We start from the raw sequence: 26384 nt of genomic DNA on the forward strand, positions 1-26384 counted from the left end.
TTATACAATATTAACAGTCACACTTTTATTGGATAGATATTTAGAGTAATTATGTAGATATTGATAATGGATATGTAGGCGTCTATCTCCAATCCTAAAATAAAATGGAGCATACATAAAATAAACAAGTAATTACAATTTATTTACATTGGGGATAATGTGTGTGTGTGACAGAGACAGAGAGTGTGTGTGCATGTTGTGTTTTATTTTTCCTTGTCAGCCACCCATCTCTGCTTTTGTCAGTCTTGATAGGCCCAGTGCATGCACTTCTGGGTGAGGCTGTCAGGCAGTGGTGGAGTGCATGGCAGATCTGAAAGAGAGATGCACAAAGTGACAGTAAGTAAACAGCTCAACATGTCTGTGCGTACATCTGTTGGTGTGAGTGAGCATATGTGTATGTAATATAATTCTGAATGACCTGTATCCATCTGGGAATCCTCAAAAGTTTCTCCATCCACGGCCAGTGTAGTAGAAACTGGTGCAGCCGGTAAATTAAATACCACAGCAGAGGACTGCTGTGACTACAGCTGAACTGCTGGGGGTGGCAGATCTAAAAGAGAGAGGCACAATTTTCTTAACTGACAATAATCATACAACTAAATAGACTGAATGAGTGTAAGGCCTAGATTCAATCAGATCAAGTGTTAACCGGCGATATCCGACACCCGCATAGCTGATGTTTTGGCGGTGTCTGAGGTGTAACTGTCAAATCGGTAAGCAGCAGCTCTTGACCATTGTCACAAAACAACACCCGTCCTACTCGCGCTTCAAGTTCAGAACGAGAAAGTGTAGGTTATATAGAAATAATGACGCTCAAATTCAAAATCATTAAACTAAATAATGAGGATTTCTATCAGCCTAATCAAGGTGTAGATTACATCTCAAATTCCAGTGTTATAACTTGTAAACAGGGCTGCATGAGATTTATGTTAATGCAACTCCGTACAGCCAATGGCAATGTCCGCTTTAGGTATAATGCCAGGAGCTGCTTGTGAATTTGACAGCTCTAACACAATTCCACCTCAGACACCGCCAAAACAACCACTATGTGGATGTCGGCTAAAGCGGGCGTGATTGAATACAGCCCTAAGTGTGGGAGTGTGTGCATGTGTGTATACATGCATGTGATAATGACCTGTATCAGCTGTCGTGGCCGGTGTAGCGGGTGCAGGGGCAGAAGACTGCAGCTGTGCAGTCTGTGGTTGAGCTAATAGGGGTGTCAGATCTAAAAGAGAGAGGAACAATTTTCTTAAGTTAAAATAATTATACAATAAAACAGAGTGAATGATTGAGTGAGTGTGTATACGTGTGTTTGATAATTACCTGGACCACATCACACTGCTTCAGGTCTACATGCCTCTGGAAGTTCCAGCATGCCACTCCAGGATAGAACAGGTTGGTGGAAAGACGCTTACCTGTCACCCACCGAGCAGGTTGGCAGATCTGAAAAATAGGCACAATATAATTTTAATGACAAAGCCTTGACTACACACTAACCTAAAAAGAACATACTATGGGAGGCGCACAGAAGCACATAGAGCCATGACTACATGGAACTCTATTCCACATCAAGTAACTTACGCAAGCAGTAAAATTAGATTTAAAAAACAGGTAAAATACACCTTATTGAACAGTGGGGATTGTGAAGAGACAAATGCATACACACGATAACATACGCACTGTACACACACGTACACAAGGATTTTGTGTTGTAGATATGTGGTAGTAGAGTAGTGGCCTGAGGGCACACACTTAATGTGTTGTGAATATATTGTAATGTTTTTAAAATTGTATAATTGCCTGAATTTTGCTGGACCCGAAGAAGAGTAACTGCTGTCTTGGCAGCAGCTATTGGGGATCCATAATAAATACAATACAACAAATGAATTACATGTGTGTGTGTATATATATCTGGCAACCCACGCAGCAGACTTCATTTTCCCAACTGCTCATTGTACTTGCCCTTGCAATCTGATGTGTGTGTTCTGACCACATCCTTGTAGTAGGACATTCAGTGATTAGCTTTGGAAAAAATTACTATCACGTGTACAGTAAAAAGTATACAAATTTTCAGATCTGGATTGACAAATAGGCTAAATCATGCGAAGTTACCAACCTATAGGGGTTAGTCTACACAAGTTAAAGGATGCAGGACATGAGCTCTAGGACCATGCCTCAGGACTACCTGGCTTTTCCTGTCTCCAGTCCACCTGGTCGTGCTGCTGATCCAGTCTCTGCTGTTTCTGTCTGCAGCTATGGAACCCTGACCTGCTCAAGGCTCACCGGAGGTACTACCTTGTCCCAGACCCGCTGTTTGATCCTGTCTCTTTCTACCGTACCTATTGTCTCAACCTCTAAATGCTCAGCTATGAAGAGCCAACTGGCGTTTACTCCTGAGGTGCTGAACTATTGCACCCTCTATAACCCTCTACTATTTGACACTGCTGGTCATCTATGAACATTTAAACGTCTTGAAGAATAATCTGGCCTAAATGGCTTGGCATGGTTGGCTTGGTTGAGCTTATGGCTTCCTTTCTGACAGGTGTGTTGGTATCATCCATCACCTCCATAGGGATGTGCCTGGGAGACCCAGGTGCTCGGGGCACCAGAGGAGAGGCGGGCCCCGGCAGGACCCCCGACACACCCTTCCCCAGCCTCGGCGCTTCTCCAGGTCTCAAAGGGCAAAGTGGGAGGAGGGTGTGGAGTCCCCCTGGGTGTTTACAATGCTCGAGGGGTACCGACTTCAATTCCGGTGCCGGCCCCCTTCCTTCAGGAGCCTTCGTGTCACCACGGTGACCAACCCCCCCTGAAGAAAACCCTGCAGCTGGAGATCTCCTCACTCCTGGACAAGGGTGCCATCTGCAGGATCGAGACATCAGAACGACTAGCTAGGTTCTACTCCACTTATTTTGTGGTTCCAAAAAGTGACGGAGGGTTTCGACCGATTCTGGACCTCCGCAACCTCAATGGGTACTTGAAGGTACTGAGGTTCCACATGCTGTCCCCAGCCTCGTGTTGCAGGCAGTGTCCAGGGACCAGTGGTTTGTGGCACTGGACCTGAGGGATGCATGCTTCCATGTTCCTGTTCACCCAGCTTATTGGCAGCACCTCCGATTCACTTCGAAGAAACGGCTTACGAATTCTTGGTTCTTCCCGTCGGCCTCGCCTTGGCACCCCGCACTTTCACAAAGTGCATGGATGCTGTCCTGGCACCTCTCACGTCCCGAGGATTGTTGATCCTCAATTACCTGGACGATTGGCTTATTTGTGCCCCGACCAGGACCCAGGTCCTGTCAGACAGACATGCTTCTGACCCACATCGGCAGGCTGGGCATTACTGTAATCGACAACAAAGAGTCATCTGACACCCACCCAGAGGGTGGCCTTCATTGGCATGGAACTGGACTCAGTCCTCATGAGAGCACGCCTGCCCACCAGAAGGGTTCAGGTGATCCATCTTGCCTCGACCACTTTCGGCAGAGGCGGGTGGTATCCGCCCTGACCTGCCAATGCCTGTTGAGCTTGCTGACCGCGGCCTCGTTGCTTATTCCCCTGGACCTGCTCCATCTCCGGCCTCTTCAACGGTGGTTCAACTCCCACCGGCTGCACCCAAAGTGCCACTGTCATCACCAGCTGCGGGTGACCGCACATTGCCTCAAGGCATTGTTAAGGTGGCGCTGTCGCTCCTTTCTCTCAGGTGGGGTGGAGATGCTGAGGATGTGCCGCCGGGAGCTGGTCAGCACAGATGCCTCCCAGATCGTCTGGGGGGTGTGACCAAGAGCAGGTCAGCCAGCGGCTGTTGGCTACCCCCTTGGAGCGGCAGGTATGTCAATATACTAGAGCTGTACTGCTGGCCCTGTGGTCTTTCCTTCCACATCTGAAAGGAAGACATGTCCTGGTGAGAACGGACAACACCACAGTGGTGGCTGACATCAATCATCAGGGTGGACTGCGGTCCCACCCCCTCCATCTTATGGTCGGATTCACGTTTATCATCGAAGGAATGAGCGTTACACCGAGGCCTGTACTCTGGAGCGGGATCGATTTGGAGGTGGAGGGTCCGTCATGGTCTGGGGCGGTGTGTCACAGCATCATCGGACTGAGCTTGTTGTCATTGCCTGCAATCTCAACGCTGTTCATTACAGGGGAGACATCCTCCTCGCTCATGTGGTACCCTTCCTGCAGGCTCATCCTGACGACCCTCCAGCATGACAATGCCACCAGCCATACTGCTCGTTCTGTGTGTGATTTCCTGCAAGACAAGAATGTCAGTGTTCTGACATGGCCAGCGAAGAGCCCGGATCTCAATCCCATTGAGCGCGTCTGGGACCTGTTGGATTGGAGGGTGAGGGCTAGGGCCATTCCCCCCAGAAATGTCTGGGGACTTGCAAGTGCCTTGGTGGAAGAGTGGGGTAACATCTCAGAGCAAGAACTAGCAAATCTGGTGCAGTCCATGAGGAGATGCACTGCAGTACTTAATGCAGCTGGTGGCCACACCAGATACTGACTGTTACTTTTGCTTTTGACCCCCCACCCTTTGTTCAGGGACACATTATTCAATTTCTGTTAGTCACATGTCTGTAGAACTTTATCAGTTTATGTCTGTTGAATCTTATGTTCATACAAATATTTACACATGTTAAGTTTTGCTGAAAATAAATGCAGTTGATAGTGAGAGGACATTTCTTTTTTTGCTGAGTTTAGCTCACATAACCGTGGTTACATATGTAACCTTCGTTAGCTAGCGCCGTTAGCATTAGCTAGCTAGCAGTGCCAGCATGTTAGCTATGAAAGTATCTATCCAGCAACAATGTCAAGGTCAAAAATGAAAAACTATGTTGAGCCATGCTGACTTCGTAAGAAGTCAAATCGGACTGAAATAATTAAGACTGAACGTACATTTCTGTGACTAACTAGCTAACTTTAGCTCAGTGACCGGTGACGCACCTATTCCCGTTTACAGAATGTGCATCCCTCCCCCTCCCAAGTCCTGCATGGAGAAGCGCCACTGAGTCAACGTGTGGCCAGAATTGTATATTACATCCGGGTTGGTTTACAAACCCCATTGACAATGCATGGGAAACTGTTTAGGGTCATTTAGCTAAAGACCGCCCACTTCACCTAGTTCCATTCTAACGCGATTGTGTTTTTGTTTCAGTTTCAAAACTTCCGGCAACACTAGCAAATTACCTCAGAGCGGCGGCTAGCTAATAATAAAAAACATGCATCGTTAACACAAAAAACAAAACATGGCTTACGTTTGGGAACACACACATGGATCACCGTATCCCATCCGTCCATGATTAATACTTACTTGACATGATAAAATGTCCTGAAGTTACATATGGGGACATTTTTTATTACTTCGTGTTCTCCTTGGGAGTGGATGGTTCCACTATGAAAAATTACAAGAGTACAGAGGCATTTCAGTAGGCTGGACACAACATTTTTAACAATGCTTTTTTCTGATAACTAGTTAATTGCATCCACCCCGCCGTGGAGCCCAGTTTCATAATATTACCATCTGTCCCAACTGCTTGCCGTAATTGTGAAAAAACAGCACTTATTTTAGGAAATGTTTCACCCTGCCAGCTCCTGTTAGTTCTATTGAGCACCAACTCGCCTTCCGGACGTTCTATTCCCAACCTATTGTTCGACGTCACAATGCCTGCTTCACAATTGTTGGCAATGAGACATGCCCACGTTAAACTCCTACACGGAACCCAAACCGGTTGTGCGCGTACGCCATCGTGCATAAATGCATTTTGTCCCCCCACACCAATCGGGATCACGACACGCAGGTTAAAATATCAAAACAAACTCTGAACCAATTATATTAATTTGGGGACAGGTCGAAAAGCATGAAACATTTATGGCAATTTTGCTAGCTAGCTTGCACTTGCTAGCTAATTTGTCCTATTTAGCTTCCTTGCTTTTGCTAACTAATCCTGGGATATAAACATTGAGTTATTTTAGCTGAAATGCACAAGGTCCTCTACTCCGCCAATTAATCCACACATAAAACGGTCAACGGAATCGTTTCTAGTCATCTCTCCTCCTTCCAGGCTTTTTCTTCTCTTGACTTTATATTGCAATTGGCAACTTTCATAAATTAGGTGCATTACTGCCACTGACCTCATTCGTCTTTCAGTCACCCACGTGGGTATAACCAATGAGGAGATGGCACGTGGGTACCTGCTTCTATAAACCAATGAGATCTGGGTCAGAAATAAAACTGACTTCTATTTTAGCCCTTGGCAACGCAGACGCTCATTGGCGCGCACGAGCAGTGTGGGTGCAATAATTGAATAACATGTATGTCTAAATGTATTTTGCAACGCTCGCGCACGTGAAGCGAGCGGTGTAGTCAGCCTGTTAGGCTTACTTCAAGTAATTAATTAGGTTACAGCTATTTGGTGAGTGCACTCACTGTTCACCTGGGTACACAATTGTGATCCACAGTGTTAACGATGGCTGGCGCATAGCCGGTAAACATTTTCTGGTCATGGTTAACCATATTTTCTTTCAGAAAAAGGTGTAAACCTAAACAAAACGCATGTCCCTGTCCTCTTTTTCAAGATGTGGCTGATTTTTTTTTTTAAACAGCCAGAAGACATTTTTAAATTAAGAAATAACCTATTTTTTGGACGATTTGTTGTTTCTAAATGGCTGCTGGGTAATTTGATATGCGTCAATCGGTTTGTTAGTAGGCATTGGATGGAGCGAATGCTGCGCAGGTTCACAGAGTTGCAAAGCAAATGGATAGGTCTAGCTCATTGATTTGTAGATCTGAAGCAGTTGCTACCTCTGAAAATGAGCCTACAAGTGTCATGGATGAGTTATGTAGTACCCACAGAAGGCCACAGGGAGGCGAAAGAGCTATAAACCCATACTGGTTTTTGCCTTGAACCCTAACCCTAGGAATAACCTATTTTAGCCTTAACCCTAACCCTAGGTATAACCTATTTTAGCCTTAACCCTAATCCTAGTTATAACCTATTTTAGCCTTAACCCTAATCCTAGTTATAACCTATTTTAGCCTTAACCCTAATTCTTGGGTAGGGTAGCCTAGAACACTTTAAACTATTTTTGTAATAATATTATGTTAGTAAATACCATTATAGTACTAAATAGCGTTTAGATTTTTTTTAAATCAAACCCTATGCAAGCATTTAGCAATTATTAGTTATTTTATAATATATATTATTGTAAGGCAGAACACTTGATAAACAAGCCACATTATATTTTTCAAATGTGGTTTGAACTGGGTGTGACCTAGTAACCTATATGTGAAAGTCCAGCAATTGGCTGGGATAGGAGGGGCAGGTTTGAGACTGATCTCAGGAATTAATAAGAAAAATACACTTTCTCAGCTGCTTCACCAATGTCTGTAAATTAATAACTTAAATGCTAAATATTTCCAGTAGAAGGCAGCATAAGACCACGAAGCATCAGTTATAGGCTATAGCAGCAATATGATTGACATAAAATAGCATGCAACCAAAGACTATGTCCCATGATTTTCTAATATGGTCACTCTCATTACTTTACAGGTAGCTATTTGTCTCGTATTAGGCCTGTGTTGCTTTTGGGAGAGCAAAAAAATTGTGACTATAGCAGGTATTGAAACCCGGCCAAATAATCAGTAGGCAGGTGCACTAACCTCAACCCTAGTAGACATACATATAAAAAAAACCATCTTCAAATAGAAAAGAGTGCTCCTCCGCGTGGCCGCCTCTCTGAATACAACGTGTGACCAGAAGGAAATTAGCTGACCTGCAACCCTTGGACTGTGTGTAGGTTTTGTCATCTGGAGCTGAAAAAGAGAGAGATGGGGAGGGGGGGGGCGGAAGAGTGCAGTTTAAAGGTTTATCATTAATACCTGACACAATTCTATAATGAATACATATTAGAATAATAATACATAAGAGTGACCAATAGTTACTGTATTGTTTAGTGTTTTCTTTACTCAAGTAGTGCCCCAAGGAGGGATCGAACGATGTCTCAAAAGCAGCAGAAAAGGTCAAATAAGGTCACCAAAATGTCCGTTACGGCTATACACGACTGGCCGTGCACAGTAGGAGGCAGCGGATTGTTTGCGGACCTCCAAAATACCATAGAAGAAGAAGAAACGGATGTAAACTAAGCGGTTTACGCTTCCTTGGCAACGTGAGGCTTTTTATAGCTACATTTTAGCATGTCTTCAATAGTGTTGAATTTTCGTGCATTGATAAATTCACATGTGAGTAATTCGTCTCGTTTCCTAGTTTATGTTAGCTATTGTTTTGTGGTGCTAGCAAACGTGATGCAGAGGTAGCGCTGCAACCTATTCAAGCCAAATCGGGTTGCTAGCTAACGTTAGCTATGTTTTTATCTAGCTAACTTTAGCCGGTAGAGTTCGCACCCGTTAGACAAAAATGTCCACATACCATTTGTATCGCGCAGTGCAGCTAGTTATTGTCCTTTCTGTACGTGTGACCCATGCGGCCACAGATGGCGGAGTCAACACAGAGTCTTCAATAACAACGAACAGTCCAAAAACCTATGAGCCTTTCAGTACCACTGACCCGATGTATACCGTTTCAACCGTTGCATTGGATACTTTTGCAACTGCTTCTGCTGAAACTGTCACTCAAGATGGTGTTTCCACGGTAACCACGGACCTGGCTCCATCATCTGAAGCCACCACCGAGCCAGTCATTGAAACTGTCCCTCCTCCTGTTGAAACTACTGCCAAAACAAGTCTGACTCCAAAAGGTAGGTTGGTGGCTACACGTCACAAGGTACGTATGTCTATTGTCATTGAAAAAAATACATTAGTGCACTACAATAGTTTTGAGATTAACCTTTGCTGTCTTGTAGTGTGTTTATGTGATTTGACCCCAGACTTCTGTGATATTGGCTGCTGCTGTGACATTGTGGACTGCGACATCCCTGACTTGAGCTCTGTCTTCAATGGATGTTTAGATGAAGTCATGTAAGTTTATACGCCTGCGCATTTGCCTTGGGGTCATGGCTATCCAGGTTCGATCCTCGCAAGGGATGCTGCGTTCACCGCCACTGTTCGCTACATTGGTGTCAAGGTGGGATGTACAGTGCATTCGGAAAGTATTCAGACCCCTTCACCTTTTCCACTTTTTATTACGTTACAGCCTTATTCTAAAATGGATTAAATTGTTTTCCCCCCTAATAAATCTACACACAATACCCCATAATGACAAAGAAAAAACAGGTTTTTAGAAATGTAATTAAAAATGTAAATATCTCATATCTCTTACATAAGTATTCTGACCCTTTACTCAGTACTTTGTTGAAGCACCTTTGGCAGCGTTTACAGCCTTAAGTCTTCTTGGATATGACTCTACAAGCTTGACACACCTGTATTTGGGGAGTTTCTCCCATTCTTCTCTGCAGATCCTCTCAAGCTCAGTTAGATTGGATGTGGAGCGTCGCTGCACAGCTATTTTCAGGCCTCTCCAGAGATTTTAGATTGGGTTCAAGTCCGGGCTCTGGCTGGGCCACTCAAGGACATCCAGAGACTTGTCCCAAAGCCACTCCTGCATTGTCTTGGCTGTGCTCTTAGGGTTGTTGTCCTGTTGGAAGGTGAACTTTCGCCCATTCTGAGGTCCTGAGTGCTCTGGAGCAGGTTTTCATCAAGGAGCTCTCTACTTTGCTCCGTTCATCTTTGCCTTGATCCTGACTAGTCTCCCAGTCCCTGCCGCTGAAAAACATCCCCACAGCATTGGTCAGACCCTTAAGGAAAACATGAATGGCTCTCCATCCATCAGCCACATCTTGCTCTTCACCACCCACAGCTCTATAAACCTTTTCTTCAAGTACACCATGTTCACGGCTGTTCAAAACAAAGGCTAACAACTGTAACCCATCATAAGAATGTAGATTGTGGAGTTCCTTATATCGCTTTAAATGGTCCCACGTCTTCATACCCACGTCTCGTGGATGCTTCAAAGTCTTTGACCATTCATCCAACTGTTTTGGAGATGATGATTTGTGTGATTACTGTCACTGGAGGTTTGTCTTTACTCCCTAAGACCTCGTTCGTCACCGCTGTCAGAATCTGTTGACTCAAAGCCAGGAAGTGCCGACCAGATGCTTGAAACCTGATCTGCCTTGCGCAACTCAGCATGAGGGTAGATTGAGAGAACAGAGAGCCCACAGGTAGGGGCCAAGTCTGCCTTTTCCACCCTTGCCTCCTGTAATTGTTGAATTTTGGCTTTTAATGTCTCTGTTCATCAAGAGCCCTCAAATTCTCTCTCTCTGCAATGTCCTATCATGTGTATCACAAAGGAATGTATCATGTTTTCTTACTTTGGCTAATACAGTTATTAAAGACCATTGTGTCTTTGTCAATAAGTTAAACAAAAAGCTTGTGGAGAAATAGAATGTCTATCAGACAGATTCCATCTTTGTCAACTATGACATAAAAAAAAAAAGATTATCTTGCCTACACTTTAATTTGAAATGGTTCTTCATATCACTAGCCAGTGAATTTTATATTTTCCATGTTCACATCCAGAGCAGCTGTCCTGCCCTTTTCCAGAGTGGTTCTCTCACTTTAAAAAATGGCATTACATTAACTTCAAAAGTATTTATAGTTGTATAACCCCTTGAGGACTCTAACCTATCTTATAGAACACATTGTTTCTACAGGGCCTGGTTACCCCTAAAACGTGTGTTCACTTCAAAAGCTTGTACAAGGCTTACATTACCCTAAATTGCTACTCAACTAGAAACTCACTTCTATGGAACAAGGTTTCACACCCTTAATCAATTGTGGCTTATTTTAACTGATAGGCCTTTAACAGAGGATTCGAACCCCTATACATCACATGTATGTATCACTCAATGCATGCACTTATTTTAACCTGATTTGGTTATTTTAGATATAGGTCTAGACTCACCCAGCAATATGTTAGCAGTCAGGAGATTAAGAGCTGACTCTCCCGAAGTGGGTTGCGCGCAGCCCTCTTATCTTTCCACTGGATCAACACACAGTTGATTTTTTTTATTTTCTTCTTTTTCTCCCCGTTGTTGGTCAAGACCAATTCATCCGGGTCACGGCACCATGTGTTAGCTGTTGATGTTATTCTTCAATAACACTGAGCCCAAATCAAATCAGGGGGCGCAAATTATATTTATTCAAAGAGAACAAATCAGTTATGCTGGAAAGTAGATGTTTATTCTTCCCTGTCCTCAATGGTTTCTCCACTGGAAAAAGAGACAGGATGCAGTTATACCCAAGCCTAGCCTGTGGGTGACCAATTAGAATTCCTTGCAGTAAAATTGGGCCAATGGCCAAATACCAAGTATTCCGTTTCGGGCTCAATGTATAGACAATTCGGACCAATGAACTTGCCACATGTAGCTATGAGTCCGACTGAAATTCCTCCTGTGTCCCTGACCCATTAATCTTCAGTTCCCCATTACAAAGAAACAACTATTTCTATTGATCATTAATTCCCTATTACAGAAGAACAACTATTTCCATTGATTGTTAATTCCCTCTTGACCTTTAGTCCTCTGTGTTGTGTATTTATCTTTAAATATTCTTACAATAGCTAAGGGTCTGAATACTTAAGGTATTTCTGTAAAAAAACATTTTTTAGATACATTTACAAAAAAATCTAAACCTGTTCTCACTTTGTCATTATGGGGCATTGTGTGTAGAGACATTTTTTTTATTTAATCAATTTTAGAATAAGACTAACGTAACAAAATGTTGAAAAAAGGAGTCTGAATACTTTCCGAATGCACTGTAAAGTGAGTGATTTCTTTAGTTATGTATTGCTAAAGCACATCAAGGAACATTGATTTGACCAATTGAATTGTTTGTTTTACAGATATGGTGAATGCATTGAGAGCTGGTTGATATTCAGAGTCAATGTGGATCCTTCACGCGTCACTGTCACAAACAAATTTGTCTGCATTCGACCAGAAGAGGGTAATCACACACACACACACACACACACACACACACACACACACACACACACACACACACACACACACACACACACACACACACACACACACACACACACAAAAAAAAACATTTTCCTGATGGTGATCCATCCATTCCTTCTCTACAGATAATACAGTTTCCCAGATCCTTCCAGCTCTTGCTAATACACCATTGGACTCCTCCTACCACTTCTCTTGGAAGGGATCCGCAACTTATAGTACCCACACCAAAGATTTCTACAGGGTATGTTGAGATGTGGTGTCTATAATAATCTTAACCAGCGATTTAATCATTCAGACAGGCCTAGTAATTTTTCTCTCTGATTGGTCTTGTTACTTTGTCGCAGGTTGATGACACAATCATGTCCCATTTCAACAGCTCCTCCATTCGTGGGGTCCTTCGACAGCCTTCACCAGGGGCCGCCACGTCTTCCTGTGTCGAGCGTAACCCTGCCAGTAAGAAGTCACCTGTTCAGTAGCCAAATGTTGTTGAACCTTGCAGATAGACATGCCATGAATAGAGTTGACATGATTCCTTCAACATTCAGATAGAAATATGCTATTTAGAACAAAAATGTCTATCTGAATGTTGGCCAACGTTGTGTCCTTCTGAACCGTGTCCCTATACTCGGAATAAAGTAGAAATCTTACGCACTGCTGCAGTTGGCTTATCTGCTGGGTGGTGCTAATAGTCTTGGGAGACCGGGGTCATGTTCAGTTGGCACCAAATGGAAGAAAACTGACTGAAATAGGGATGGTCTACCAGGACTTGTCCAATAAGAGTTGCTCATGTTCGTTTTGACCAGTACTCAAGTAATACTTTTTGTATTACGATGTTTTTAGTTTGTTCTATATTTTTATTTCTGGTCTCCCCTTGTAGGGTTCCTGCGATCTATTTCTCTCTCTTGCACCCGCACACTGACTCCCCAATCCTGTGCCACAGACCCCAGTCTCAATGCACAGTCCTACTTCCATGACATCAGCCTGCTCAAGGTTTGTGTGTGCATGTGTGTGCTCAAGTTTTGGATGCATGCGTACAGTATCTGTATAATATAAATATCTTGGGCCTATTGCAACCACCGTTGGCTTCCGTATTAACACAAATCTCTCGTTGTGATCAATACACAATACAATCACCCACAGAACTGATTTCAATTGCAACCATTATTGGCCACTTGATTACCACTCCCTAAAGCTGATGTCAGTGTTAAACTTTTAGTTCAAAATCTTTGAAGACATTTTCACCCTCTGGTGGGTATTATTGAACCTGCTTATTGAGCAGACCAAGGGTAGATTGAACTATTTGTCAATCATTCCGTACAAGGGTCGTTCTACCCCAAACACAAGATAGACTATTTTGACACCAACCATCTCAGATTGTTCTGAAATAGTTTCTGTGGTTAGTAACGGATACGATTAGCATTCCTGAAACATTATTTTGTTGAAATATAATTTGATCCCTAAGAAATTAAGCTAATTAATTGCGCGGTAAATAATGCAAGTGACTTCAATTACACATTTCTTTGAACGGAGGGATTCACCAGATTCACAGGGAATAAATGACATAATATGGAGAAGCAAAACTCCAAGATGCAGCTTCATACTACAGTGGTTCCTCCTTTAAAAGTTGCGAGCTTACGGCGTGAGACTTAGAGGTAATTTCTGGTTCAGTATGGTACCCTGCGTCACCACTTCATTGCTCCAGACCAGCGCAAGGGGGAGTTAGAGCACTGATTATGGTTTTGGGTCCTACTGTGTGTCTGACAATGAATGGGCGACATAAACCTAAATGGAAACTGATAATTGTGCACTACTTCAGTATTACTTACTAAAACTGAGGTTACACTAAGGTTTTTATTCTTGTTAGGATTATTTTGCTCTTACTGCAGTACTGTAGGCCATTCCCAACCGGTCACATTGTACAGCGCCTAAGTGGCGCAACGGTCTAAGACACTGCATAGTGCAAGCTGTGTTGCTACAGATGCTGGTTCAATACCCGTGCCGGCCTCAACTGGGAGACCCGTGAGATGACTGTAAAAAAACAGAAATAATTCTAAATAACAAACTGGCTTAATTTACAAATTAGTAACTGACTCACCCCATGTTCAAGAATGGCCTTTTTCTCGCTCATTTTACGTGTGGCTTTTGACCATTTTTATGTCTTAAATCATTAGTAGGAAGAAGTTTTGCCCAAATTTGGATTTTGGGTACTATATTTCTTTGGCAACACTTGACACCCAGCGTCATGACACGATCATAACCATGTCATAACATGGTCATAACCCATATTTACACCTGTTGTGACCATATACATCCTGTGGCGTACTGCATTAGCATCGAATAGCCCCTTTTCAGTGAAGTTAGGAACCAATATGCACAGGCAGTTAGAAAAGCAAAGGCTAGCTTTTTCAAACAGAAATTTGCATCTTGTAGCACAAACTCCAAAAAGTTCTGGGACACTAAAGTCCATGGAGAATAAGAGCACCTCCTGTCAGCTGCCCACTGCACTAAGGCTAGGAAACACTGTCACCACCGATAAATCCATGATAATTGAGAATTTCAATAAGCATTTTTCTACGGCTGGCCATGCTTTCCACCTGGCTACCCCTACCCCGATCAACAGCCCTGCACCCCCCACAGAAACTTTCCCAAGCCTCCCCCTTTTCTCCTTCACCCAAATCCAGATAGCTGATGTTCTAAAAGAGTTGCAAAATCTAGACCCCTACAAATCAGCTGGGCTAGACAATCTGGACCCTCTCTTTCTAAAATTATCCACCGCAATTGTTGCAACCTCTATTACTAGCCTGTTCAACCTCTCTTTCGTGTCGCCTGAGATCCCCAAAGATTGAAAAGCTGCCGCGGTCATCCCCCTCATCAAAGGGGGAGACACTCTAGACCCAAACTGTTACAGACCTATATCTATCCTACCCTGCCTTTCTAAGGTCTTCTAGAGCCAAGTTAAACAGATCACCGACCATTTCGAATCCCACCGTACCTTCTCCGCTATGCAATCTGGTTTCCGAGCTGGTCATGGGTGCACCTCAGCCACGCTCAAGATCCTAAACGATATCATAACCGCCATTGATAAAAGACAATACTGTGCAGCCGTATTCATCGACCTGGCCAAGGCTTTCGACCCTGTCAATCACCACATTCTTATCGGCAGACTCAACAGCCTTGGTTTCTCAAATGACTGCCTCGCCTGGTTCACCAACTACTTCTCAGATAGAGTTCAGTGTGTCAAATCGGAGGGCCTGTTGTCTGGACCTCTGGCAGTCTCTATGGGGGTGCCACAGGGTTCAATTCTCGGGCTGACTCTTTTCTCTGTATACATCAATGATGTCGCTCTTGCTGCTGGTGATTCTCTGATCCACCTCAATGCAGACGACACCATTCTGTATACTTCTGGCCCTTCTTTGGACACTTAACTGACCTCCAGACGAGCTTCAATGCCATACAACTCTCCTTCCGTGGCATCCAACTGCTCTTAAATGCAAGTAAAACTAAATGCATGCTCTTCAACCGATCGCTGCCCGTCCAACATCACTATTCTGGACGGTTCTGACTTAGAATATGTGGACAAATACCTAGGTGTCTGGTTAGACTGTAAACTCTTCTTCCAGACTCATGTTAAGCATCTCCAATCCAAAATGAAATCTAGGATCGGCTTCCTATTTCGCAAACAAAGCTTCCTTCACTCATGCTGCCAAACACACCCTCATAAAACTGACCATCCTACCGATCCTCAACTTCGGCGATGTCATTTACAAAATAGCCTCCCAACACTCTACTCAGCAAACTGGATGCAGTCTATCACAGTGCCATCCGTTTTGTCACCAATGCCCCATATACTACCCACCACTGCGACCTGTGTGCTCTTGTTGGCTGGCCCTTGCTTCATATATTTGTCGCCAAACCCACTGGCTCCAGGTCATCTACAAGTCTTTGCTAGGTAAAGCCTCGTCTTATCTCAGCTCACATGTCACCATAGCAGCACCCACCTGTAGCACGCACTACAGCAGGTATATTTCACTGGTCACCCCCAAAGCCAATTCCTCCTTTGGCCGCCTTTCCTTCCAGTTCTCTGCTGCCTATGACTGGAACGAATTTCAAAAATCACTGAAGCTGGAGACTCATATCTCCCTCACTAACTTTAAGCATCAGCTGTCAGAGCAGCTCACAGATCACTGCACCTGTACATAGCCCATGTACAGGTGCAGTGATCTGCCTCATACCCATACTGTTTTATATATTTTTTTGCTCCTTTGCACCCCGGTATTTCTACTTGCACATTCATCTTCTGCACATCTATCACTCCAGTGTTTAATTGCTAAATTGTAATTACTTCGCCACTATGGCCTATTTATTGCCTTACCTCCCTAATCTTACCTCATTTGCACACACTGTATATAGATTTTTTTCTATTATGTTATTGACCCTACGTTTGTTTATTCCATGTGTAACTGTTGTTGTTTGTGTCGCTTTGCTTTATCTTCGCCAGGTCGCAGTTGTAAATGAGAACTTGTTCTCAACTGGCCTACCTGGTTAAAAAAAGGTGAAATAAATAAAGTAGTGTAATTTTATGGCTGGTTATGATGCCTACATAAGTGTTCAAACCCACATTTATTCAATTTTTTTTTCCTGCCAAGAAGTTGCCTTTCGTTTGAAAGTTTGTTTCTTAAGTCCTTCCTTTGTTTAGTCATGTTTTTTCATCATTTAAATAACTTGTAGAAAATACACTTTGACACTGTCAAGAAGCCAGTGTCAATAATCATATAAGCCAGATAGGCCTGTCACATACATGCCCTTATGTCAGTCATCAGTCAGGATGTTTTGTCCTGCTCTTAAAATCTGCTCCTGCATTCATCCCAGTCATCAGAAAGAGCATTGGGGTAGGTTCATGTCTGACATTACAATGATAATGTAATATGGTCAATTTACTTTTGGGTGTCAGAGAAAATGTATGGAGTAAAAAGTACATTTTTTTTTAGGAATGTAGTGATCTAAAAGTTGGCAAAAATAGAAATCGTAAAGTAGACAGAGCACAAAAAGACTTCAGTACTTTAAAGTACACTGCTCAAAAAAAATAAAGGGAACACTTAAACAACACAATGTAACTCCAAGTCAATCACACTTCTGTGAAATCAAACTGTCCACTTAGGAAGCAACACTGATTGACAATACATTTCACATGCTGTTGTGCAAATGGAATAGACAACAGGTGGAAATTATAGGCAATTAGCAAGACACCCCCAATAAAGGAGTGGTTCTGCAGGTGGGGACCACAGACCACTTCTCAGTTCCTATGCTTCCTGGCTGATGTTTTGGTCACTTTTGAATGCTGGCGGTGCTTTCACTCTAGTGGTAGCATGAGACGGAGTCTACAACCCACACAAGTGGCTCAGGTAGTGCAGCTCATCCAGGATGGCACATCAATGCGAGCTGTGGCAAGAAGGTTTGCTGTGTGTGTCAGCGTAGTGTCCAGAGCATGGAGGCGCTACCAGGAGACAGGCCAGTACATCAGGAGACGTGGAGGAGGCCGTAGGAGGGCAACAACCCAGCAGCAGGACCGCTACCTCCGCCTTTGTGCAAGGAGGAGCAGGAGAAACACTGCCAGAGCCCTGCAAAATGACATCCAGCAGGCCACAAATGTGCATGTGTCTGCTCAAACGTTCAGAAACAGACTCCATGAGGGCCCAACGTCCACAGGTGGGGGTTGTGCTTACAGCCCAACACCGTGCAGGATGTTTGGCATTTGCCAGAGAACACCAAGATTGGCAAATTCGCCACTGGCGCCCTGTGCTCTTCACAGATGAAAGCAGGTTCACACTGAGCACGTGACAGACGTGACAGAGTCTGGAGACGCCGTGGAGAACGTTCTGCTGCCTGCAACATCCTCCAGCATGACCGGTTTGGCGGTGGGTCAGTCATGGTGTGGGGTGGCATTTCTTTGGGGGGCCGCACAGCCCTCCATGTGCTCGCCAGAGGTAGCCTGACTGCCATTAGGTACCGAGATGAGATCCTCAGACCCCTTGTGAGACCATATGCTGGTGCGGTTGGCCCTGGGTTCCTCCTAATGCAAGACAATGCTAGACCTCATGTGGCTGGAGTGTGTCAGTAGTTCCTGCAAGAGGAAGGCATTGATGCTATGGACTGGCCTGCCCGTTCCCCAGACCTGAATCCAATTGAGCACATCTGGGACATCATGTCTCGCTCCATCCACCAACGCCACGTTGCACCACAGACTGTCCAGGAGTTGGCGGATGCTTTAGTCCAGGTCTGGGAGGAGATCCCTCAAGAGACCATCCGCCACCTCATCAGGAGTATGCCCAGGCGTTGTAGGGAGGTCATACAGGCACATGGAGGCCACACACACTACTGAGCCTCATTTTGACTTGTTTTAAGGACATTACATCAAAGTTGGATCAGCCTGTAGTGTGGTTTTCCACTTTAATTTTGAGTGTGACTCCAAATCCAGACCTCCATGGGTTGATAAATTGGATTTCCATTGATTATTTTTGTGTGATTTTGTTGGCAGCACATTCAACTATGTAAAGGAAAAAAGTATTTGATAAGATTATTTCTTTCATTCAGATCTAGGATGTGTTGTTTAAGTGTTCCCTTTATTTTTTTGAGCAGTATAATTTTACATAAGTACTTTACCACTGGTCATAACCAGCCATAATATAACTACCATGGTAGGTTTTGGGGGTTTTGACACTCATGTTGTTATGACTGTGTCATAATGTGTTATGGCGCTGGGTGTCAAGTAAAGTGTTACCATTTATTTAATATCTGAATCCTATAAATTAAAATGACCAATTTGGGTGCAATCAATTAGATTAATTTCTCAGACAAAATGTAAAAATGGGGGGATAATCCTGCACTGTCCATATTTTAAAATGTGTAACTAAATCAGGACAATCATAACTCAATTATCTTTATCAAATGAAACTTCGTTAGACTACATTTATTTCAAATGGCACATTAGGCTATAATAATTTTCTATTTTACGATTAAATGTTTGAGTGAAATATAGGCCTACTACTTTTTTTATAATCTTGTACTTAAATAAGTATTTTACATTCATCAGCCTTTCGGTTTCCGATGCTCCTGATGTCATTATTTCATTGGGGGTGTGAATAGAGAACCTAGATGCCAAAAGCTGCAGCTGTCTGGTATCAACGTGAGATCAGCTAAATCACTGCTTTATTCTTGTGGGTTTTGCATTGCAATCAATCTTCTTTTAGCACGCAGGTGCATGTAATCTCTCGTTAATATCATTTTAAGAAAGCCAGCAATAACACAGTACTATGTAAGAAGTTCTTCTTCTTCGTTGCAATTGGCCACATTGATATTTCCTTATCTTTCACTGTGAATATTCCAGTAATGTTAACACATTCTGCCACAACTAATTATTGTCATTACAGATTCCAGTTCGTGAGAATATTCAGATATTACCAGATAATCTGGTAAGATTGACCACACATTAGAGGGCAAAAACATGTGACTTGTCTCAGATTGGATGGCACTCACTTTCGGCGGCCCCATTCTCTAGTCTCTTTCCGAAGTGCACTCATTCACTTCCCCTCATAGATTTCAAAGCATTGGATTGGTGTGAGTGTGGAGCTGGAGAGCAGCTCCACCTTTTCTTCTTACACAAATCCCATGCTTTCAATATATGCAGTGAACGAGTACATCCTTCGGGGAGAAAGGTGAATGAGTACACAGTCGCTAGTGAAAATCTACACACACCTTGCAGTCTTCACATTTTGCTGCCCTAAAATTAAATCTAAAAAGTGATTCAATTGGATTTTATTCCTACCGATCTACACAACCTACTCCACATTTTCAAAGTGAATGAAAAATTATAGAAAATGCTTTTAATTACTGTCTTGATTTCATGTGTTTTCACACCCGAGTTAATTATTGGTGGAAGCACCTTTGGCAGCCACTACAGCTGTGAATCATTTTTAATAAGACTCTCCCAACTTTGCACAACTCAACAATATCCATTGTTTTTGTCAAAATTGCTCTAGCTCAGTAAAATTGTTTGGGAATCATTGATAGACTGCAATATTCTCTGTTGGTCCAGGCTCAGTCTTGACTTAAATTTGCTTGAAAATCTGGTTTTGAATATTGCTGTCCATCAAAGATTTCCAACCAAATATATTGAGCTTGAGAAATGTTGACAAAATAGCTTTAATGGCTGCCAAAGGTGCTTCCACCAAGTATATGCAATCAAGACATCTTTTGTTTTTAATTTTTTATTCATTTGGAATGTGGAGTAGGTTGTGAGATCAGTAGGAAAAAAATGTAATCCAGTTTAATTTAAAGCAGCAACATTGGAGACTGCAAGGGGTGTAGACTTTCACTAGGCATTGTACTTTGGGGAAGGGAGTGAAGTGCATTCTTTGAGGCTAAGGGGAAAGATTTGGACCGCACACACTGACCTCTCATTCTCATCCTGTGTTAGATCCCAGTCACTCCAGTAGTTGGCAATGGTTGGCCTAAACCGAGAGAACAAAATGGTTCCTGTCTCAATGTGGTGTCAAAGGTTAGAGATTAAACAATCAAGTTAAATAATAGTCCAAGAATATTGACAAAATTACTGAATATCCATTTAATCTTTCTAGCTCACATCTTCTCATTCTTTTCCACATGCAGGTGGACTATCTTATATGGTACACAATTATAGGGGAGATCGCTATGGCAACAGTAAACATGGTCTTGGTAGACACTGACTCAGATACGAATCTGTTGCAGAAGCACACTGTCCGTTTCCAGGTAGGCTTTCAATCGATGGTGTATAGAGCAATTGTTGGTTTACAAACATGTTCGAGCGATGTGCATGTATTCTCGCGTCAAATAGCCCTTTTGCAGAGTAGCTATACGCAGATGTCGGGACTTTGACAAACTTAAAGGGATACTTTGGGATTTTGGCAATGAGGCCCTTTATCTACTTCCCCAGAGGCAGATGCGCTTGTGGATACAATTTTTGTCTCTGCATGCAGTTTGAAGGAAGTTGCTAACTAGCTGGTGCAAGGACGGGAAGTCTATGGGTATCTGCTAGCTTCTAGTTATTGCGCTAACCGATACACATAGACTTCTAGTCATGCGCTAACGTTAGTTGGCATTAACTACCTCGACCTTCATACTGGACACAGAGACATGATTGTCAAAATCATTGCCAAAGTATCCCTTTAACAGTGAATGTGGTTGATGACCATGAACACACATGACTGATGGTTATAGTTATGCATCCAGGAAATATCTGTCTCAGAGTTTGGGTCAATTCCATTTCAATTCAATCTTGGAATTTGTTTACTTCCTACATTGACTAAATTGAAGTGGAATTGACACCTACCCTGGTACAGTGCATTTGGAAAGTATTCAGACCCCTTGACCTTTTCCACATTTTGTTACGTTATAGCCTTATTCTAAAGTTTGATTAAATTGTTTTTCCCCCCCCTCAGTCTACACACAACCCCATAATGACAAAGCAAAAACAGGTTTTTAAAAATTAAAACATTACATTTACATACAGTACCAGTCAAAAGTTTAGACACCTACTTAAGGGTTTTTCTTTATTTTGACAATTTTCTACATTGTAGAATAATAGTGAGGACATTGAAACTATGAAATAAGTCATATAGTTACCAAAAAAAGTGTTAAATTAATAAAAATATATTTGAGATTCTTCAAAGTAGCTACCCTTTGCCTTGATGATAGCTTTCCACAATCTTGGCATTCTCTCAACCAGCTTCACCTGGAATACTTTTCCAACCGTCTTTAAGGAGTTCCCACACATGCGGAGCACTTGTTGGCTGCTTTTCCTTCACTCTGCGGTCCAACTCATCCCAAACCATCTCAATTAGGTTGAGGTTGGGTGATTGTGCAGGCCAGATCATCTGATGCAGCACTCCATCACTCTCCTTCTTGGTCAAATAGCCCTTACACAACCTGGAGGTGTTTTGGATAATTGTCTTGTTGAAAAACAAATTATAGTCCCACTAAGCGCAAACCAGGTGGGATGGCGTATTGCTGTGGTAGCCATCCTGGTTCAGTGTGCCTTGAATTCTAAATAAATCACCGACAGTGTCACCAGCAAATCACCATCACACCTCCACGCTTCACGGTGGGAACCACACATGCGGAGATCACCCGTCTCACAAAGACACGGTGGTTGGAACCAAAAATCTCAAATTTGGCCTCATCAGACCAAAGGACAGATTTCCACCGGTCTAATGTCCATTGCTCGTGTTTCTTGAACCAAGCAAGTCTTTTCTTTGTATTGGTGTTCTTTTGTAGTGGTTTCTTTGCAGCAATTCGACCATGAAGGCCTGATTCACAGTCTCCTGAACAGTTGATGTTGATGTCTGTATTTGAACTCTGAAGTATTTATTTGGGCTGCAATCTGAGGTGCAGTTAACTCTAATGAACTTGTCCTCTGCAGCAAAAGTAACTCTGGGTCTTACTTTCCTGTGGCGTTCCTCATGAGAGTGAGTTTCATCATAGCGCTTAATGGTTTTTGAGATTGCACTTAAAGAAACTTTCAATGTTTGACATTTTCCAGATCGACTGACCTTCATGTCTTAAAGTAATGGATTGCCATTTCTCTTTGCTTATTTGAGCTGTTATTGCCGTAATATGGACTTGGTCTTTTACCAAATAGGGCTGTCTTCTATATACCACCCCTACCTTGTCACAACAACTGATTGGCTCAAACACATTAAGAAGGAAAGAATTCCACTAATTAACTTTCCATATGGCACACCTCTTAATGAAAAAAGGTGACTACCTCATGAAGCAGTTTGAGAGAATGCCAAGAGTGTGCAAAGCTGTTAAAGGCAAAGGGTGTCTACTTTGAAGAATCTCAAATATAAAATATTTTGTTTCTTACTTTTTTTTTTGTTAATACATGATTCCATATGTTATTTCACAAAGAAAAACCCTGGAATGAGTAGGTGTCAACTTTTGAATGGTGCTGTAAGTATTCAGACCCTTTACTCAGTACTTTGTTGAAGCACCCGAGACAGTGACTACAGCCTCAAGTCTTCTTGGGTATGATGCTACAAGCTTGGCACACCTGTATTTGGGGAGTTTCTCACGTTCTTCTCTGCAGATCCTTTAATCTCTGTCAGGTTGGATGGGGAGTGTCGCTGCACAGCTATTTTCTGGTCTCTCCACAGATGTTTGATCGGGTTCAAGTCTGGGCTCTGGTTGGGACACTCATGGACATTCAGAGACTTGTCCTGAAGCCACTCCTGTGTTGTCTTTGCTGTGTGCTTATGGTCGTTGTCCTGTTGGAAGGTGAACCTTCGCCCAGTCTGAGTTCCTGAGAACTCTGGAGCAGATTTTCATCAAGGATCTCTCTCTACTTTGCTCTGGTCATCTTTCCCTTGATGCTGACTAGTCTCCCAGTCCCTGCCGTTGAAAAACATCCCGCCTGCATGATACTGCCACCACCGTGCTTCACCGTAGGGATGGTGCCAGATTTCCTCCAGATGTGACGCTTGGCATTCACGCCAATGAGTTCAAGCTTGGTTTCAACAGATCAGAGAATCTTGTTTTGCATGGTCCGAGTCCTTTAGCTGCCTTTTTAATGACGAGTGGCTTCCATTTGGCCACTCTACCATGAAGGCCTGATTTGGTGGAGTGCTGCAGAGGTGGTTGTCCTTGTGGGAGGTTAACGGAAACAGGATGCACCGGAGCTCAATTTCAAGTCTCATAGCAAAGGGTCTGAATACTTATAAGGTATTTGTTTTTATTTTTAATACATTTGCAAACATTTCTAGAAACCTGTTTTCACTTTGTCATTATGGGGTATTGTGTTTAAATTGTTTTCCTCAACAATGTGGGGAAGGGGTCTGAATACTTTCCAAATGCACTGTCTATTGTATCAATGGTATGGTTCAATATTCAAATTTAATTGAAAGTCATCTATTTCAGTTATCCACGCCCCCTCCTACTCCTGAACCAACCCCTGTGGTGGGACTAACAATGGGGACTCCTGTGATTGGTCAATTTGGCGAAGCGGTCCAACCTGTATCCTTCGGGAATAGCACACATGACATGCAGAAACAATGTTTTTCATTTTTTGGCATACTACTTGTTGATATACAGAGACATGTATGCGACTTTGTTTTAATTTAAAAACTATTCACAGAAGACACTGAAGATCAGAAAATCAAATGGGCCTACAGTACAGTTGCTTTGAAGAATCACATATCCTTGACACTATGTACTGAATGTTCTTATAAGGGGTGCTGGCAGCAAGAAAACATTTTGTTTTGATGGGAATTTTTTTTCTGATTATTCTTTCGTACTTGTTCAATATCACAATGCACGATTGGTAAAAACAATTATACTTTGGTAATATGGCCTATAGGTGGTGCTGTAATAAGCATTCAAAGTCTAAGGCTCATCCCCAGTTCCCTGTTTGACGTATAAACACGAAGCTTGGTATATCAGTGTTTCTCATCATAAGGAACAAATTTGACTCATGAGGTCCGCCATATTGGATTTTTTACCATCCTGGATTTTAAATAAAATCTTAATCTTCTCATGAGCTGTACATCTGACTCGGAACTCCAAATATACAGTATTTTCACCATGTCAGTCTCTACTAAGTTTGAAAAAAATCTAAATGATAAACGTCAAATGGACAAAATTGAACCTTTCTAAAAATAAATGTGTTCTGATTTAAACCCTAATAACTAAACATGAAACTGATTTGAGGGTTTTGTGGTCAGTAGTAGGAAGGTGTATGTTGAAGCAGGTGTTGATCTCAAACATGGAAACGGCATGCAATTCAGTTGTGAATCTCAAACTGTTAGCATTTATGCTAGTGATAAAGACATCTAAGGGTCAGGTCCACCCATGCAACCACAACACTCGGTATGAGTTTCTCTCAATTTAAGGAACAAACATCTTCGAAAATCATCATGAACCGTACATTCGATTGACAACTCAATGTATGTTAATCATGTCGGTATCAAGTACGCTAGGAGTTAAAGGACAATTCCACACACTTTTTATTTGTGTCATTAGTCCATTGTTGACAGTCACACTGTTTTGCTTGGCAGCACTCAAGTTTCCAAGATATGTAACTATAAAAATACAGAAATCATCCCCGTATGATGCATTTTGGAAAATAACGACTTTCTTTTTTCCAAAAATATTTTGTCTCAATAGGCTAGAATCCTAATTTCACCTCAACTTGCATATAGCTTGTTTTGAATTTTTACAAGGGAGGATGTATAATGCTTCCATGCAACTCTCTCTTTAAGCCTGCTCCACGTTTAGCCAGCACCACGTTTCATTGCTGCTTGCAGCTATATTTACTTTTCCATTCTTATACTACACTGCATTGTTTTAAATGGGTGAGGCGTAGTGCCAATATACTGAGATTTCCTATTCTTTGACTCGGGGTCAGCTAACTCTTCTGGGTGTGTCACTGGGGGGAGAGTGCTCTATTAACCCCAGCAACCGCATGCCCATCCTTTTCACTCACAACACCATCACAGGCTGTACCTTCAGGTGAGACTACACTACCCATCCATCATTCTCATCCCTTAGTGACAGTGTCCTGTCCACCTGGCTTTTCCATTTGTAGTTTTATATGCAGTCCGGTCCAAAATTGGTGTCTTTTTTGTTGTTGTTCATCTTTATCAAGGGTGCCAATAATTTTGGACCTGACTGTACATCCGTTACAATCGCATCTGTTGTGGCAATTTGAAACACACGTATTTGTTAATCATCTTGCTTTTCGAAAGAAGCTCATATAGTTGCATAGTCACAGCAATTAAGTCACAGTACTCAAGTATGAGCTTCTTTCAAGGTACAGAAAGTTCATCATTTTTCAGCGAAATATCCCTTTAAAGAAAGTTCCTGAACCTCTTTGCAGCATTTAGTTCATTATTTTCTGTGTCTCTCTCATTCTTTGTCAATTCTTAGTTCTCCTTCGAGTAACTGCTCTAAGCTGCGCTCCCAGCTCTATAGGGTCCTCCGGGGGGTTGCCACACCCAACCTGGTTGCCATGACTGTGGGGTCACAACCAGACTGGGCAAGAGTCATCACACAGGCATGCTCTGTGGCGCCACAGGTGAGTCTGTTAAAAGGATAGTAAACTGTCCCTTTAATGCTTTACCTCAGGCAGACTCTTAATTTACTAATTTAAATATTACAGCATGAGAGTTGAGTAGGCAACGATGCTCGTCTTTAAAGGCACAGTTACTTCCAAAATCAACGGTTGCTTGTCGGTGTGTTGATATTCCTCAATGTCAGTGTTAGAAAAAGTTACTTAATGTAATTGAGTTTAGTATTCTGTGGAATACTAGATGCGTGACTGGCGTTCGACTACAGATGTACAGTGCATTCGGAAAGTATTCAGACCCCTT

The 26384-nt window shown here is 42.7% G+C and overlaps 1 protein-coding gene and 1 long non-coding RNA gene across 11 annotated transcripts in view; one reads left to right on the top strand and one right to left on the bottom strand.

The window, feature by feature from the left end:
• Positions 1 to 8565, bottom strand: LOC106579064 (uncharacterized). 9 transcript variants are annotated; one of them, XR_001322570.3, is made up of 7 exons: positions 7946 to 8082; positions 7777 to 7816; positions 5315 to 5395; positions 1324 to 1443; positions 1136 to 1225; positions 419 to 550; positions 1 to 310 (listed from the first exon to the last, which is right to left on the bottom strand). It is a non-coding gene; the product is annotated as an uncharacterized LOC106579064 (long non-coding RNA). The 9 variants fall into 9 exon arrangements; XR_014381681.1 differs by having other exon boundaries at positions 2186 to 5395; XR_014381683.1 differs by having other exon boundaries at positions 5522 to 7816.
• The window catches only part of LOC106579062 (tectonic-3), a 22698-nt gene continuing 4446 nt past the window's right edge, over positions 8133 to 26384 (top strand). Inside the window, exons 1-12 of one of the 2 annotated variants that reach the window (XM_014158558.3) lie at positions 8133 to 8757; positions 8863 to 8977; positions 11862 to 11962; positions 12111 to 12226; positions 12330 to 12438; positions 12863 to 12975; positions 19413 to 19454; positions 20459 to 20539; positions 20650 to 20769; positions 23935 to 24030; positions 25421 to 25524; positions 25942 to 26089. In XM_014158558.3, the coding sequence (XP_014014033.3) occupies positions 8418 to 8757; positions 8863 to 8977; positions 11862 to 11962; positions 12111 to 12226; positions 12330 to 12438; positions 12863 to 12975; positions 19413 to 19454; positions 20459 to 20539; positions 20650 to 20769; positions 23935 to 24030; positions 25421 to 25524; positions 25942 to 26089 (1485 nt within the window). In that variant the 5' untranslated portion in view covers positions 8133 to 8417. Of the gene's footprint in view, positions 8978 to 11861; positions 11963 to 12110; positions 12227 to 12329; positions 12439 to 12862; positions 12976 to 19412; positions 19455 to 20458; positions 20540 to 20649; positions 20770 to 23934; positions 24031 to 25420; positions 25525 to 25941; positions 26090 to 26384 lie in introns of both variants that reach the window. The other variant, XM_082965913.1, reaches the window with a different exon arrangement.

This window comes from Salmo salar, chromosome 19 (genome assembly GCF_965601325.2).
Source record: "Salmo salar chromosome 19, fSalSal1, whole genome shotgun sequence".
NCBI lineage: Eukaryota > Metazoa > Chordata > Actinopteri > Salmoniformes > Salmonidae > Salmo > Salmo salar.